At 37.7% G+C, this 16390-nt stretch overlaps 1 protein-coding gene across 4 annotated transcripts in view; it reads right to left on the bottom strand.

Annotated features, from left to right (window-relative positions):
* Positions 1-16390, bottom strand: part of rad51b (RAD51 paralog B) — a 68006-nt gene that overhangs the window by 35844 nt on the left and 15772 nt on the right. For 2 of the 4 annotated variants that reach the window (XM_081377786.1, XM_081377787.1), the window contains exons 7-8: positions 14050-14122; positions 275-384 (exon numbers count right to left, since the gene is read on the bottom strand). In XM_081377786.1, the coding sequence (XP_081233912.1) occupies positions 275-384; positions 14050-14122 (183 nt within the window). Of the gene's footprint in view, positions 1-274; positions 385-4403; positions 4661-13224; positions 13944-14049; positions 14123-16390 lie in introns of those variants that run through there. The other 2 variants (XM_081377789.1, XM_081377788.1) reach the window with 2 other exon arrangements.

Genomic DNA, 16390 nt, shown 5'->3' with positions numbered 1-16390 from the left:
GTGCGCCCGCTTCCTGTTTATACCCGCGCGGCGGGGCGGGGCGCGTGACGCGATTCACGCACGCCAACGTTCATTGGCTCGTTCTGTAGACACTCGAAGTTGATAGGGCTCCCTGAAGTGATCCCAATTACGTCGTCACGTCGACGTTACGTCTCCCGTTCCCTCCTTCAGGGAACGAGGGTTACATCAGTAACCGAGACGGTTGGTTTTGAATTCGTTGATTATGGCAAACAAAATTTTGCTAATTCCCACAGAGGAGTAAAAGGGTGTGTACCTGTCTCCGTTCTGTGTCTTCATACTGGACAATGAGGCGTGTGTTAACACAGTGACTCCATGTGTTTCCCAGCGCCGCTGTCACAAACCCAGAGTCCTCCTCAGTAGATACTGAAGGCCCAAAAAAACAAAACAGATTTCATACAGTCAGGGTTCAAACTTTACATTTGTCAAGTGCCAAATTAAAGTAAAAATTGCCTTTGGTCAGTAAATAAAACTGTTGTTTGCCAACAGTTAACAAGTTGCTTTATTAGAACTGTAAAATGTAAGATGACACACAACTGTCCAAAAGTAAGAGTTGTAAGATGGTTTAAATTTTTTAGCTGACAAGAAAACATGCGAACAAACTAGCTGTTTTCATCCAAAGTTGCAAATTTAACGTCATCATTTAGGTGAATTAGCTATACTGTTCAAATGTTTGGGGTAAGATTTTTTCATCTTTTTGAAAGAAGACTCATACGCTCACCAAGGCTGCATTTATTTGATCAAAAAAATAGTAAAAACAGAAATACTGTAAAAATATTAGGGCTGTCAAAAGATTAATCGCGATGAATCGCATCCAAAATAAAAGTTTGTGTTTAAATAATATATGTGTGTGTACTGTGTATAATTAAATTTGTATATATAAATACACACACATGTGCGTATATTTATTTAAGAAAAATGTGTAATTTATATATAAAAAAATTGTAATATAAATTATATATAAATATATACAGTATATGTATGCAAATATTTCTTAAATATATACATGCATGTGTGTGTATTTATATATACAAAATAATTATACACAGTACACACACATATATTATGTAAACACAAACTTTTATTTTGGATGTGATTAATCTTTTGACAGCCCTAATATATATATATATATATATATATATATATATATATATATATATATATATATATATATTGAATATGTTATTTATTCCTGTGATGCAAAGCTGAATTTTTTAGCATCATTATTTCAGTCTTCAGTGTCACATGATCCTTTAGAAATCATTCCAATACACTGATTTGTTGCTCAAGAAACATTTACTATTGTTACCCTTTGTTGAAAACAGTTGTGCTTCTTAACTTTTGGTGGTGATATTCAGCATTCCTTGCTAAACAGAACGTTCAAAAGAACTGCATTTATTTGAAACAGAAATCTTTTGTAACAATATAAATGTATTTCCTGTCACTTTTAATCAATTTAAAGTGTAATATCTGACCGACAGTCTGACCCCAAACTTTTGAATGATAGTGTATATATAAATAGTTTCATAGTCAGTAACAAATATTTATTGCTAGTACATTTTCTCATTTCACCCACCATTAGGAGGTTCATTTTGGACTCAGCATAAAGCTGTTTAGCCATATTGCACCATTTCCCAACTGCTATAACTCACTCATCCACAGTGAATCACTTGAATACTTGGAGCCATCGAGTCATTATTGCGGTTTAAGGACAATGTAGAACAGATGATAAGCCCAAAGAACAATGGAAACGCTTCTTTGGGTCAGACACCTGAGGAAGTTACCAATGTTACTATTGACATAACACTCATCCGGGTCTTCTTCGAACTGCTATGTAAACACACCTGTGTGTTTATGTTCGCCCACTGCGCCGCAACCAGAAACAGCCAGGGCCTCTGAGGTCACGGTCTGAGTGTCTTTCTCATGATTCTGTGTTGTGTAACATTTTAAGCACCATGCTGTAATCTGACAATACTATTCACAACTGTCACATCAGCAACTCTCACTTCCTCAAAACATTTCCTGTGGAAAGTCGAGTGCGGGAGAAACCTGAAAAGGCTGGCACGGCATGTCAGTGAACTGGATGTCTGGAAGGCCCCTCCTCTGAAAAAAACAACATCCTCAATAACCCCCCCAAAGAATTTTTTTTTTTTTTTAACAATAGCCAACCACTTTTACAGCTCCAGATGGGTTTTGAGCTCTGTTTCACATTAACGGATAAAAAGGGCGAATTCACTAAACAGCGCCGCTTTTCACACAGAATTTTACCACCAAATTGTGCTTTATTTACTAAACACACGCAATCCAGTCGGACCAGGTGCTAGGCTAGATAGACTGAAATACTGTTTAAATAAAGTCAGTCATTCTTTTTGGAGCAAACAACTGAAATTTCATTTTAAAATACATTTACATTTTTATTTACCATTTCAAGATTTCCTAAGCTAAATTTCACTTAAACATTATGTTTGTGTATATTTTCTATTGATCAATAAGTCATTAAATAAGAAGAGCATTACAACTTAACAACTTTTAAACTTTGTGGCATTCCTAAAATTCACTAAAATCAACGCATACGAGACCGCTTCATTCGGTGTAACTCAAACCGCCACTACTTTAAACGGTTAGTTCACCCCAAAATAAAACAAAAAAAAAAGTCATCATTTGGTCACCCTTATGTTATTCCAAGCCCCATATGACTTTCCTGCAGGTATAAAACACAAATGAAAATATTTTTTTTATGAAACCTGATTGAAAGTCTATTCCACAAAAACGTAATTCACATGAATAGAGAGGTTTAATCCAACTCTTATGAAAAGACTCAATCGCTTTATATGATGTTCAGACTTCATTTAGTCTTTTATTCACTTATACACATTGATCAACAAACATACAGAGCACATAAAATATGGTAAACAGAAGCTCAAACATGCTCGCTTGACGCACAAGAACCAATTAGGTTCGTTCTGCTCGTCAAGCAAGTACGTTTACCATGTTTGATGCGTTCTATGTGTATGGGTTGATTCACGCAACTTTGTTTGACAGCCGAACCACTTTAACCTAAAACATTTACTTGAAATACCCCCTGAGATTTATTTCAATAATTTCAATGTTCACAGTTCTCTGATGTTGGTCACATGACAAGTAGGCAAACAAAATATTTCATCAATTTAATCTTTTTTTAAGTGTTTATTAATTTAATTTATTATGTTAATTATTAGCTTTTCAAAAAACTCGAACCTCATGCATTTCCCACGTGAACCCCCAGGGGTTTACGAAACCCTGACATAGATTAAACCATTCTATTCATATGGATTACTTTAAATGTCTTTGAATGAACTTTTTGAAACATCAAGGTTTTGGTAACATGGACTTTCAATGGAGGGACAGAAATCGTTCGGGTTTCATGAAAAATATTTTCATTTGTGTTTCGAAGATGAACGAAAGTCTTATGGGTTTGGAACGATGTGAAGGCGAGTAATAGATAACAGAATCTTCATTTTCTTGTTGAAAACCTATTATTGTGTCTAGTATCACACCACAGACTCGCTTCCTCATTTAATACAAACGCAACTGCAACCCATCTTGCATCTCAGTTATCGATTATAGGACTGTAGTGAAAATGACCTTAGTGGACTTCAATATTAATATTACTTTAAAATTGTTGGAATGTTCATCTTGATCTTTTTCATTTACAATATTTACAATATATACTTGTACTTACTACTTAAACTCAAACCAATACTTCATGTCCACATATTTATTTGGTGAGTATCAGAGTAATGTATAATGTAAAATAATGTAGTCAGTCAGCCAATTATTATTGCTAATAAACACTTACTTGATGTGTTTAAATGAGCACATTTTATAAAGACGAGTCCTAGTAAAATACAACAAAAAACGGTAGTCTGCTGTATTCTCCGCAGTACAGAACCGACCTGCAAGATGGGGAACTGCATTGTGTGAATTGTGTTCAACAGATTTCGTGGGTTACTTTATTTGCATAATTAATATATAGTGACTCAGGCACTAAAACCATGTGCAAATATACAGCGCTATCAACAGGAACAACTCATTCTAAGTGGATTCCCTTAACAATGTCTGAAAGAATCGCAGACTAATGACCATGCGACTTAATGCGAGTTCATGGTAATAAGGTTGGAAAGGGCCAGACTAAACAAATGTGACGCCCTGTTAAGACCCAGCTTCTTAAATCAATGCTCTGGGTTCCAGTATAATCCGCCTACTCTCTCCGATCCCAACAGAAGCCATGGGCGCTGCTTTCCCACACTGTGAAAGCAGGGCTATTCAAAGAATTCAATCAGCTGTCTTTTTAATACCCTGCAAATCAGTTATTATAGGATCCAATTTGCGTTTGCACCAAATTCAGCACGTCCAAATGTTTTTATTGATGGATTGTCAAACAGGGGAATGGGAGAGTTGTTGACTTGGGCTGGACATAGACAAGGGAATGGCTTTCATGTGGTGATGTAGATTCAAAGATAATGTGGTTAAAAAATGTGCAGAGTTCTTTTGTCCTATGGGCTGATTTTGGCTTGAAAGCTGAATTGTGCCAAGAATCGCGCCAAGAATCATGCAGAGGTGCAATTTTTCCAACAGTCTTCTCTCTAATGTTACCCTCCTACTGGAAAAAAAAAAAAACATTTGTGAATGTTTCATTGATGTTTATAAAGCTCATCTGCTGATTTGTTGTACATCTACAAGCATATATGTAAAACGATATTCTTTCATTGGTGGGTTGTTTGAATGACTAGTTGGTTTTAAGGAGGCCCATTTAATTACATCGTTTTGAGGTCAGATCTAGCACAAATTGATCAGTTGTTTCTCAATAGGTGATTGCATTTTTGTGTTTAAATTAAAGCTGCTTTAAACTTTGATTGCACAATTATCAATTTGCTTTGGATAAGAGAAAAAATGTCCTCGTTTAGACATTTACGTGCAAAGTAAACATCAAAACCCTTGGATCGTGCATAATCTAGTTCCGTTCCTCATGGTAAGAGGACTATTTGTAAAAATGCTACAGTACAAAATTGTTAACTGCTTTAACTTTAAGTTACCTTACTGTATACAGATTGGTTTAACATTGCATTATATGTCATCTGAATGTAAAATACTGTCAATTTTATAATTTTTTTGTAAGGTAAAACTACGAATTTCTATATAGTTTACAATCAAAAACGGTAAAATGAAATTTCTAGAAGTCTCATGACATATCACATATTTAAGTTTGTTTTTTCTAAACAAGAAAAAAGTTGTTAACGTACATTAGACGTTTTGTATTACATTTTCTGTTATTTAGTTAATTTTAGTGTCGTGAGTATTTTTAGCATCTGTTAGTATTTTGTCTTCATTTTTGATTTCAATACATTTTAAGATAAAAAGTAGATTTGGGGAGTTCAAGTAGATATTATATGATGGTATTATAACATTATATTACTTAAAGTCCCCGTGTAGACAATAATTGTATCCCTTAAAACTCATCTTTGATCATCAAAATTACATATTTAAAGGTTTTTTCCTTGAAATAAATTATTCATGCCTTAAAATAGCTCGAATGTAACTCTACACCCTTGCCTCATTTAGTATACGTGGTTCTATGGATATGCAGATTAGCTCCGCCTCCACTTACTCACACCAGCTCAGAGATCCACTCGTTGACGATCACACGTTGATCAGATAGTTACACTACTTTGTGATGTCAGAAACATCAGCAATTTCAAACCGCGATTTTAAGACTGTAGTTCACTGCAGTTTTAAAGAGAAAATATTCAGCAATGGTGTTGACTTATGAATTTGCACATGGTTATGCTTTTAAAGCATATTAAAAACACCACAGACATATAAACAACATTAAAAGCTTGATTTTCAACACAGGGGGACTTTAATAAAATATAAGTTGTAAAATGTACAATTCTCGTAATATCTATAATATTGTCACTGTATTTTTAACAGTGAATTTCTTGCAAACCCAGTTGCCGTTTTTTATGGGAAAATAGGATTTATGTAATAGGATTGTTTTAGTGTAGCTACTGGACAATAAATCTTACCTAAAGCTACCACCGCTTTTAAACCCCTGATTTGAGCTTGCTTGATGTTTTCATAAAGCATCTTCATACTTAAAAAATAACAATGTGAAATTTCCTATAAAACTCCCTTTTTGTAGGAAATTTAACAACATAATATCAGCATGCTAAAATCCTCTAGAAAGTAACAGAAATGCAGGAGAAAACGAAACAAAGGAAACCTGCTCTGTCATGCTTTTTCCTATCGTACTGCACAAAATAGCCTTCTTATCAGTGTTCAGAGGAGCTCTGAACTAAATCACAGTGGCCTCTTTTACACATCGACCTTACACTAGAAGCACTGGAATCAAATCTGACCCCAAAAGTAATTTGAAGCCAATGCCTGGTGACTAGAGCGGAAATGGTGAGTAAATCTGCTGAGGTCTGTTGTGATTTATGTGTATTGGCCTCATCACAAGCTTGAAGCAGCAGCCAGTTGTAGCCGAGAGCAACTACTATTCTGGACAATAGTCAACATCTCAGATTAACTATGGAAGCAGATACAAACTGCAGGTGTGGCCTTTTGTCTACAACTTCAACAAAAGACCTAAAAAGTAGTTTCCAATACCAAGGCCAAGAGGAAAACACATTTTCTCAAGAACTGGCTGTCTTAATTAGGGATGAGTGAGACAAGTCAACTAAACGATACTGCTGCTAGTCAGCACTGAAAATACTAGTTGTTTTATTACATCTTTTTTGCACATTTATGTATTGCTCTTTAATTTTATAAGGGTATGTTCAAATGACTGTCGTTAATGTTACATTTTAATATAACACATTATGTTATTGTATATCTGAAGCGGAAAACAAAATAATTTCATGTTACCTCAGACTTTGATATTGCATATATTTTTCAGTGGTATTTTGTATGAGATTGGACTGTTTAATTTATATTAAGTAGGCTGTTTTAAATGAACTGCTTATACAGACTTTTTTAACTGTCCTCTGGGGGTTTGTTAACTGTAGACGGTAACAAAATTTCCGATTGAAAGTCAATGTAACTAGTCATGGCACATATCCCTAGTCTTAGGGGCCGTTTACACGACACCATTTTCAACTAAAAATTAAAAACATTTTATGCGTTTTGGCCGTTCATTAACACGACAATAGGGTTTTGGGGGCCTAAAAACACAAAGTTTTGAAAACGAGTTTCAAAGTGCAAGTTTTTGAAAATGATAACATTATTATCTCTGTGTAAACTACAGAAACACGAATTTGTGAAAACTGTGACATGCGCACGCATATTACGTGTTCAGTCTGTAGGCGTGTAGTGTTTCTTTACAAAGTGACATGGCCAACTACTGGCCTGGCAGAATACTATTTTAGTCGTAAGTATATTTTTTCTGCACAACTGAATCTTTGATGACTGAATAAGTGCAATTCACCTTTATTCCAAAAGATGGCAATGTCTGAAACGCAATGATGAAGTGACATTTCACTCATAGTTACTGCAGGCAGAAAACAAAAGAATAGGAAGTATCATCAGCAAATCTTGAAATGGTTCAGTGATTTACTGCAGATCAAGTACTGAACGCAATCAAATATTAGTGTCACTGTCACTTGATGGTGGATCTGGTGAAGAAGCTGTCAGCTAGCAAAATATTGCTTTTGGAGATGTTGAAAACTATAGTTTTGTGAATATGTTTGAGATGGCGAATATGAGCCAGATGCTGAATGTACTGTTTACGATTAGAAATGTCAAACAAATTTTGCCTACGTAGGCGATTGTAGACCGTAGCCCGAATCTGTATCTGTATGCATGAGACTGTCTGCATACCGGCAGAATTCACAGTTTTTTTGTAAAAAGAGACACATTATGCAGAAGTATAATTTGCTGTTATGCATGTTTGTCAGAGCCTGCAGTTGCTGTGTGACGCGCGTTCGCTGCAGGCATATCGTGACGAGTTGGACGCGCTCCGAGAAAAGACCGTTAAAATCAATTCCCTATTTTCGTTTTTGAAACTTGCGTTGGTTGGTCCGATCGATTGTGCAATCGATTTTCGAACGTAAAGTGACAGCCCTAAACTGGACCCTTCCAAGCTCCAGAAGCAGGGGCGGATTAAGGTGGTCAGGGGCCCCTAGGCTGCTCTTTGTGTGAGGCCCCCCCTAAAAATTTATTTAGTGCCATGCATGGTCCACACGCAACTACGGTGAACTGGCACACATTGGCCCTCATTTATCATTCTTGCGTAGAAACGGGCATATAGGCTATGTTGGCGTAAGAGAGCCAACACTACAATGTTTCTTTTACATTCCTTCAAGTGGTGGCCAATTCACATCTACCCTGCTTGTTTTTTTATCTTTTTTTTATTTTATTTTTTTATTATGGGCTAGTTAGGGTCTTTTTTTTTGTTCGCAACGCGGTTGTTTGTTTTTCTTCACAAAAACAAACTTTTAATATATTCTCATTTGTCAAGAATTATAAAAAATCGTTAATAAGCTCATAATTTGTGCTAAAATATAGTCTAAATGTTTAGTTTTAAGAACAATTTTAAAAAGCTGGTTATGTCCATTTTGATGTTTCTGTGCAAGTTCAGCAGACAGTGAGGTTCGGGTTTGTTCCGATCAGAGCTCGTGAGCGGAGACGGAGAGCGCATTTCTGAATATTCCGCAGGTTCACACGCTCAACACAGAAGAATGGCCTGCTGCTTGGCTCGGAAATATGTGGAATAAGGGCTGCTTCCGACTAAATTTTTTTCTAGTCGACTAGTAGTTGTTCATTTAAGCCATTCGTGGACAAATCGCCCCTTTATATTAATTTAATTACTTAGGCCAGGGGTCACCAAACTTTTTTCTCTGGGGGCCACATTATCGTTCCTGACTGTGATGGGGGGCCGGGGCCGGGTCAGCTATATAACATAGAATTGTGACCCAGACCAAAATGACCACCAGCAGGCCTCATTGTGTAGTAGAGATTACTAGCCTGGCACAGCCATCCCCACTACTATATCCACACTACTATATCAATACTAGTGGTTTGCAAAAGTTGTAATCGAGTCTTCACACTTTGTTTTATTTAAAGTTATTCTTCACAAATAATCGTTGGTCCACTGTTCTTTGAAAATTCTGCACTCTCTTTTAGGGGTGGAACGGTACACAGAAGTCACGGTTCGGTTCATTCCTCGGTTCAGACATCACGGTTGGGTACAATGAAGGGAAAAGCAAAACAAAAATGCAGAAGGCTTGTGCATGTCTCAGGCTGGACCACCAAAAGAAGAATAAATGTCTTAAGCCTTGTATTTTTTTAAAAATAAGTTTTATTAATGAAGTAAAGGCATAGAACCAGTTTATTTGTAGTGCACTGACAATAGTTTTATATAATTAGTTCATTAATTCAATTAATAAAAATACCTTGATATGGTTGGTAATTGTAGCCTACCTGAATTAATTGAAAATAAATCTGCTACATTTCAGATTAATATATTTGTTTTCCTTAAAAATGTAATTAACAGTAACTTAAACACTTTGCAGTTTGAATGATGTCCTGCATAAACTAAATGACGGAGTATGTTTTTATGTTTCCACTGTTCGATCTCGGTCTCACACACACACACACACACACACACACACACACACACACACACACACACACACACACAAATATAAGTAAACACTTTACGACTTTCCGATCGCGCCCACACCTCTCTCTCGACATATTCCAGCATAGCAATCTTTACACCGCAGCCTGCTTCAGAGCTTCAGAGCTAAGGCGGAGCTACAGATTAGGTGTCCCTAAGAATCCGCGTATCTAACAGTAGTTCCGCATTATATTAATTAAATTGCACGCAAGTTTTATTTATTTTTATACCGTGTATTCTCCGTGTAAATGTATGCACCAAACTGTGACGCCCGTACCATGACGTACCGTCCATGACGACTTATGGGGATTGCCTCATAGGGCCGGTTCAAGTAGTGGGGGGCAGAGGGGCTGGGGGGCCAGTCAAAGGGGGGTGGCGGGCCTGAGTCGGCCCGCGGGCCTTAGTTTGGTGACCCCTGACTTAGGCTATATACCCTAAGAGCGTTTATAGCCGCATTCAAGCGCACGAACACACGCATAAAGCTTGCCACAAAGAACCGGTAAAAGTAATGATTATGAATGTGTCTAAAAAGCAAGGAGACATTTAATTATTTATTAATATACTGGTGTTTTCTGTGTCGCTGCAAAGATGACGATGCTGACTCGCCATGAACGCCAGAGAGAAATGCACATTTCAGATGACATATTCAGAGAGTAGCCTATTTCTTTTGGTTTTGAATATTTTCGTTTGCAAGTAGACATTTCAAGCTTTCTATAATAGCCTATATTTCTCAAATCTGTGAGGCACAAGCTGAGTTTCGGCGCCCTCCAGTTCACGTGCAATGCAAGTGATCCTGCCGGCGCCTTATTACATTGTCTGCTATATATTTTCTTCTTATCTATTAAATACAGGCAATTGGTTGATAAAACATTGATCAAAATTAAGATACAATTTATACAAAACGAAAATCTTTTAAAAAGAGACTTTCTACAAAACAAGACTCAATGAAGTGGTCAAAATCATGTTTTACCCACTCCATGTCTCCAGACATTGCGCATCTCATGGTGTATAATATCTTTCTCATGCTGCATGCTCACTTTCATAATCAACATTGATTAAATTAAAAAACATAATGACGTCAAATATTTTCTAACCCAGCCCTTGGCCCTGTTGCAACAGTCGTTGTTTAGGTAGGCTACCTTAAACGCGCACACAGTCTCGGAGTCATCGCTGCAACCAGGAGATGAAGAGAGCTGAGATCCACATCACCTAGCACATCTTCGTCTCTGCCACCCCAGGATGATAGCATGGCCGTTGCTAGGAGGGCGCCAGCGCCTAGTAATGGTATACCTTTAGTGGTAGACCAGTATACCTTTAGTTACCTTATGAGTCTTCGTAGCGCGCTAAGAGACAACATTATCGGGAAACGCAGCCCAGGTATGATGCGTAGGCTATGATGTGTAATGGAGATTCCAAAGCGCTCTTCTTTGGTCAGAACCATGGAGAGCGATCGCGGATAGGTCCGTCCTATGCACCGAAACATTTTACAATGCAACAAAATATTTAAAGGTCATCAAGCTATTAAAATCTATATTATGTATACGCACAGATAATATAACAGTATAGGCCTATTAGTCAGTAATTTTTATTAGGTTAAACAGTGATTCGATAAGGTTTTTAATTTAAGGCCCACCCACAATTGGTCTGGCCCATTCAAAACTGGAATCCTGGCGCCGTGCCTTTGCGCTTCAGTAAAAAAAAAAAAAATTGTCAGGCCAATCCGAGGCCCCTGCACACGTGGGGCCCCTAGGCTGCAGCCTAGGCAAGCCTGTGCATTAATCCGCGCCAGTCCAGAAGGTAATAAAATACGCTTTATTTTATTCTTCTGTAATTGTTACTCTAATATCAGGAGAGTTTTATATTATTGCGACAGGTAGAGATCTATCCGTGTTAGTAGGGCTGAAACGATTAGTCGACATTGTCGACAACGTCGACAATAAAAAATTGTCGACAAATATCTTTGTTGTCGAGTAGTCGTTTGATCCCACGTGACCTAATGTAAGGGCCTGCAATATCGCGATTTGACCGCTACGGCGCTGTAGCGCTAGAGTGTAATGCAGCCGTTACAAATGCTATTGCGGTAGAAGAAAACACAGCGCGAATTATGACGGAGTGCAAACGAATCCGAACTAGCTAACTTAGGTGTGTGAAAGTTTCACAAAACTTCAAACCAAGAATGCTGTCGTGTGCAATACATGCAAGGCGTAACTTGCTTTTCACGGGAGCACAACATGAATGTTAAAGCACTTAAAGAGGAAAAACCCGGCACGAGACGAGCCGGTGAGAGGTGAATGTTCTCCAGCTGGAGCTAACGTAAATAACTAGCAGTAAATCTCTTTTTAGAGAATGCAATACTACTAATAATAGCAATAATATTAACAAAAATAATATAATTACAGTAATGTGATGATTATTTTTGCATAGAATAAAGCTTGATCGAGCTTAGGATTCAGGGCTGTTTTTATTATTGTAACTATTAGTTATTACAGTCTTATCACTTGCCTGTATTTTGTTCCATATTCATGAAGACTTACAAAAGAGATGTTATGAAGAATATCATGTCTGTTGATTTTTTATACTGTAAATTAAAAGGTGAATGAGAATGTCTCTGTCAGCTCAGCTGTCAATTTTTTTTTTAAATTGTGTTCTTATAATAATTGTTTGCAGTTTAAGTTTGTCTGTAATGCAGCTGATAATTTTTTTTTGTTCATTTTTTTTATTGAAAGAGAACCGAATATTTAACCAATGCTTTTTGCATTTGTGTGTGATTTGAGTTGGACAGAAATCTGAAAACTTAAAGAGAATGACCTGTTTAGTTGACTCAAAGTTCATTAAACCAACCATTTCAAAAGCTGAAGTGATTTTCTTTTTTTATATTATAGTTAGAATATGTATAACTCAGTGTTTTAACAAATTGAAAAGGCTGAATAATCGTTCCAAACTTACTGATTAGTCGGCGAAATAATCGACGATTAGTCGATTAATCGTTCTAATAATCGTTAGATTAATCGATTATCAAAATAATCGTTTGTTGCAGCCCTACGTGTTAGATATAGATATGGGTCGCTACAGACCCGAATATGTAATAATGATTGGTGAAACATTCGTGCATTTAAGGGTTTAAGTAAATCATTGCACTGGAATAAGTTATGGCGTTTTTCTTTTCAAAATTTCTATAGATATGATAATATTGTTAACATTGCCCACTTTATTTAAAGTCTTCTGAATCCATGATATCTTTGTGAGATGTCACAGACAGAACAGACAGAAATTTGAGTAGTTATTCGTGAAGAACTCGCAAAAATCTTTCACTTGATCAGAAGATTCTCACTTGTGCACATTCAAACATGGCATCTCAAAGATGTACAGGACAACGATACTAGTTCTCTAGTGTCTTGTGACAAATTGAGATGCATTTAAATGTTGATTTGAACGCAAGCATGAATAAATTGTACTTTTATGGGCGGGGGGGGGCTGACTTGACTTGAAGACAGATGACTTACAACCTAACAAATTTCTGGTTCTGTGTTCATACATTGATACATTTGGAATGTTTGACAATGTTTTAATTTCTGGGTGAACTATCCGTTTAAGTGAGAGGTCAGATAAGACCAAGGATGGAGATAAACAGGGTGAGGCTGTATAAAGGCCATTCTTTCCCTACATAATCCCAAGAGATGGAAAAACATTTGTGTGCATGTGTGAGAGAAAGATACAGAGCAAATGAGTGGGAGAAAGAGTTCCTGGTAACTCCACCTTGCCGAGTGGAACAGTGAGATATTAAGAAACCGATGTCTGGGGGTAAAGTTACAGGACAGAAACGTGTCTGTTAGATAACATGAGAACGGTGCCTGTTTCTCTTTCCTCAAGGATTTGCCCCAAAACAAGACCCTCTTCAACTGTACACCTGGATGTACGCCAGAGTATACTTGCACTATTCCATACATACAGCGACAGAAGACACGGGTCACTGCACAGCCATGGAATCAGAGATGTCGTGAGAATCGCATAAGGCCCAGACATGTTTGTTGAGCGGGTGGATCGTGTTTTCAGCCCCCTGGTTAGAGTAATACCATCTTCTCCAGGGTCAATGATGTAGTTCCGAAGAACCTACAACAGCTGCTTGTGTGGAAGGTCATATCTGATGCTCATTTATCCCACATACCATCTCGGAATGGCTTGGAACGATGACTTCCATTAGCCAGATCAGAGAACGGCTCATTAGGGACGGATGAAACAGAAGAGTCTCTTGACAGGAATTTCTGATCTAAATTTCCACCATCAAATCCCAAAAACACGGTCATTTTAAACAAAAACATTCTCCTCAAAAAATCAAGTTTAGACTCCAGCAGACGATGGAAGGCTGTTCTTACCATCTGCCTGATTCCTCTGAGGACAGTGAGCCTTCTCGCCCACATGTGTGGTGATCTGGTTAGTTAAAACCACCTAAGGGAGACAGAAGGGAAACATCTGTACTGCAGTTTAGTCCAGTTAGATTAGATCACAGAAAGATGAGAATAAACAGTCTGCTGACACTATGCAAGTTCAGCAGATATTGAACTCCATCATCACGCTACTTAACAAATGTTGACATAACTCATTACATAATACTATTTATTGGGCCATGTGGTAAGTAAATTTTAAACAGGCAAATGCATAGGCCTAAATACAGTATCTCACAAAAGTGAGTACACCCCTCACATTTCGCAAACATTTTAGTATATCTTCTCAAGGGACAATATTACAGAAATTAAACTATATATAAAATATATATTTTAGTGTTGTCAATGTGCTGCTTGTATAGCAGTATGTATTTACTGTCCTCTGAAAATAACTCAACATACAGCCATTATTGTCAAAATAGCTGGCAACAAAAGTGAGTACATCCTAGTGAACATGTCAAAACTGTGTCCAAATTGTCAGTATTTTGTGTGAGCACCATTGTTATCTAGCACTGCCTTAATCCTCCTGGCAATGGAGTTCACCAGAGCTGCACAGGTTGTTGCTGGGACTCTCTTCCACTCCTCCATAAAGACATCTCAGAGCTGCTGGATGTTGGACACATGGCACCTCTCCACCTTCCGCTCGAGGACGCCCCACAGGTGCTCAATAGGGTTCAGGTCTGGAGACATACTTGGCAACTCCATCACCTTCAGCTTCCTCAGCAAGGCAGTTTTCATCTTGGCGGTGTGTTTGGGGTCGTTATCATGCCGTTCGGCCCAGTTTCTGAAGGGAGGGCATCATGTTCTGCTTCAGAATGTCACAGTACATGTTGGAATCCATGTTTTCCTCATTGAAGCACAGCTCCCCAGTACCAGCAGCACTCATGCAGCCCCAGACTATGATGCTACCACCACCATGCTCGACTGTAGGCAAGACACAATTTTCTTGGTACTCCTCACCAGGGCGTCGCCACACATGCTGGACACCATCTGAGCCACACAAGTTTATCTTAGTCTCATCAGACCACAGGACATGGTTCCAGTAATTCATGCTCTTGGACAGTTTGCTTTCAGCAAACTGTTTGCGGGCTTACTTGTGAGCCAGCTTCAGAAGAGGCTTCCTTGTGGGACGACTGCCATGCAAACCGACTTGTTGCAGTGTGCAGTGTATGGTCTGAGCACTGACAAGCTGACCTCCCGCTTCTGCAACCTTTAAAGTAATGCTGGCGGTACTCATGTGTCTGTTTTTTGAAGCCAGCTTCTGCACCTGACGCACAGCACGAGGACTCAACTTCTTTGATTGACCATTGCGAGGCCTGTGACGAGTGGAATCTGTCTTGGAAAACCTCTGTATGACCCTGGCCTGTACTGTAACTATGTTTCAGGGTGTTACCAGTCTTCTTATAGCCTATGCCATCTTTGTGGAGAGCAACAATTCTAATTCTCAAATCCTTAGAGAGTTATTTGCCATGAGGTGCCATGTTGAACATCCAGTGGTCAGTATGAGATAATTTTACTCAAAGCACAAATTTTAACTGCTCTAATACAAGATACAACAATTTGTATGGTCCTGCCAAGCAGACAAAAACATGAAGATGATGAATAGGACATGTGGCTTTGCATGGTTAAACGACATACAGCTATTATCACTAAGGGTGTACTCACTTTTGTTGCCAGCTATTTTGACAATAATGGCTGTATGTTGAGTTGACAAGCAGCACAATGACTACTCTAAAATATATCCAAGATTCATTTCTATAGCATTGCCCCTTGAGTAGATACTAAAATGTTTGCTAAAATGTGAGGGGTGTACTCACTTTTGTGAGATACTGTATATATTTCACATGAATGAAAAAGGTGATGGCAATTTTGTCAAGTCAAAGATGTCAATGGCCACTACTGTATAAATTCTAAAAAAAAAAAAAAAACATTTACATATATTTAAAAGAAATTGTGCAGTAACAACTTCAAGATGAAATTGTATCCTATTTTATAATACATATTATATGAAATGTATTCGCATGAAATTACATTGTAATAAATTTTGTTATTGTGTAATGTTTGAGTTTTTAGAGGCTTATCTGATAGGGCTCTTCCAGAAATATGCAGAAGGGTCAAACAAGGGATTGTTGAGAGCCTTACAACTTGATCTATCTTAACCCTAAAACCCTATTGGGGACAAATGTGGGCAAAATTATTTTGATTTATTTTTTAAAAATACTTCCCTTGATCTGAGCGGTACAAGACTTGGCTACTTTTCCTAAGTTTGCCA

This window comes from Scardinius erythrophthalmus (genome assembly GCF_964197995.2).
Source record: "Scardinius erythrophthalmus genome assembly, chromosome: 11".
Taxonomy (NCBI): domain Eukaryota; kingdom Metazoa; phylum Chordata; class Actinopteri; order Cypriniformes; family Leuciscidae; genus Scardinius; species Scardinius erythrophthalmus.
Note: the sequence above shows the minus strand (reverse complement) of the source record. Positions and strands in the feature narration are given on the sequence as shown.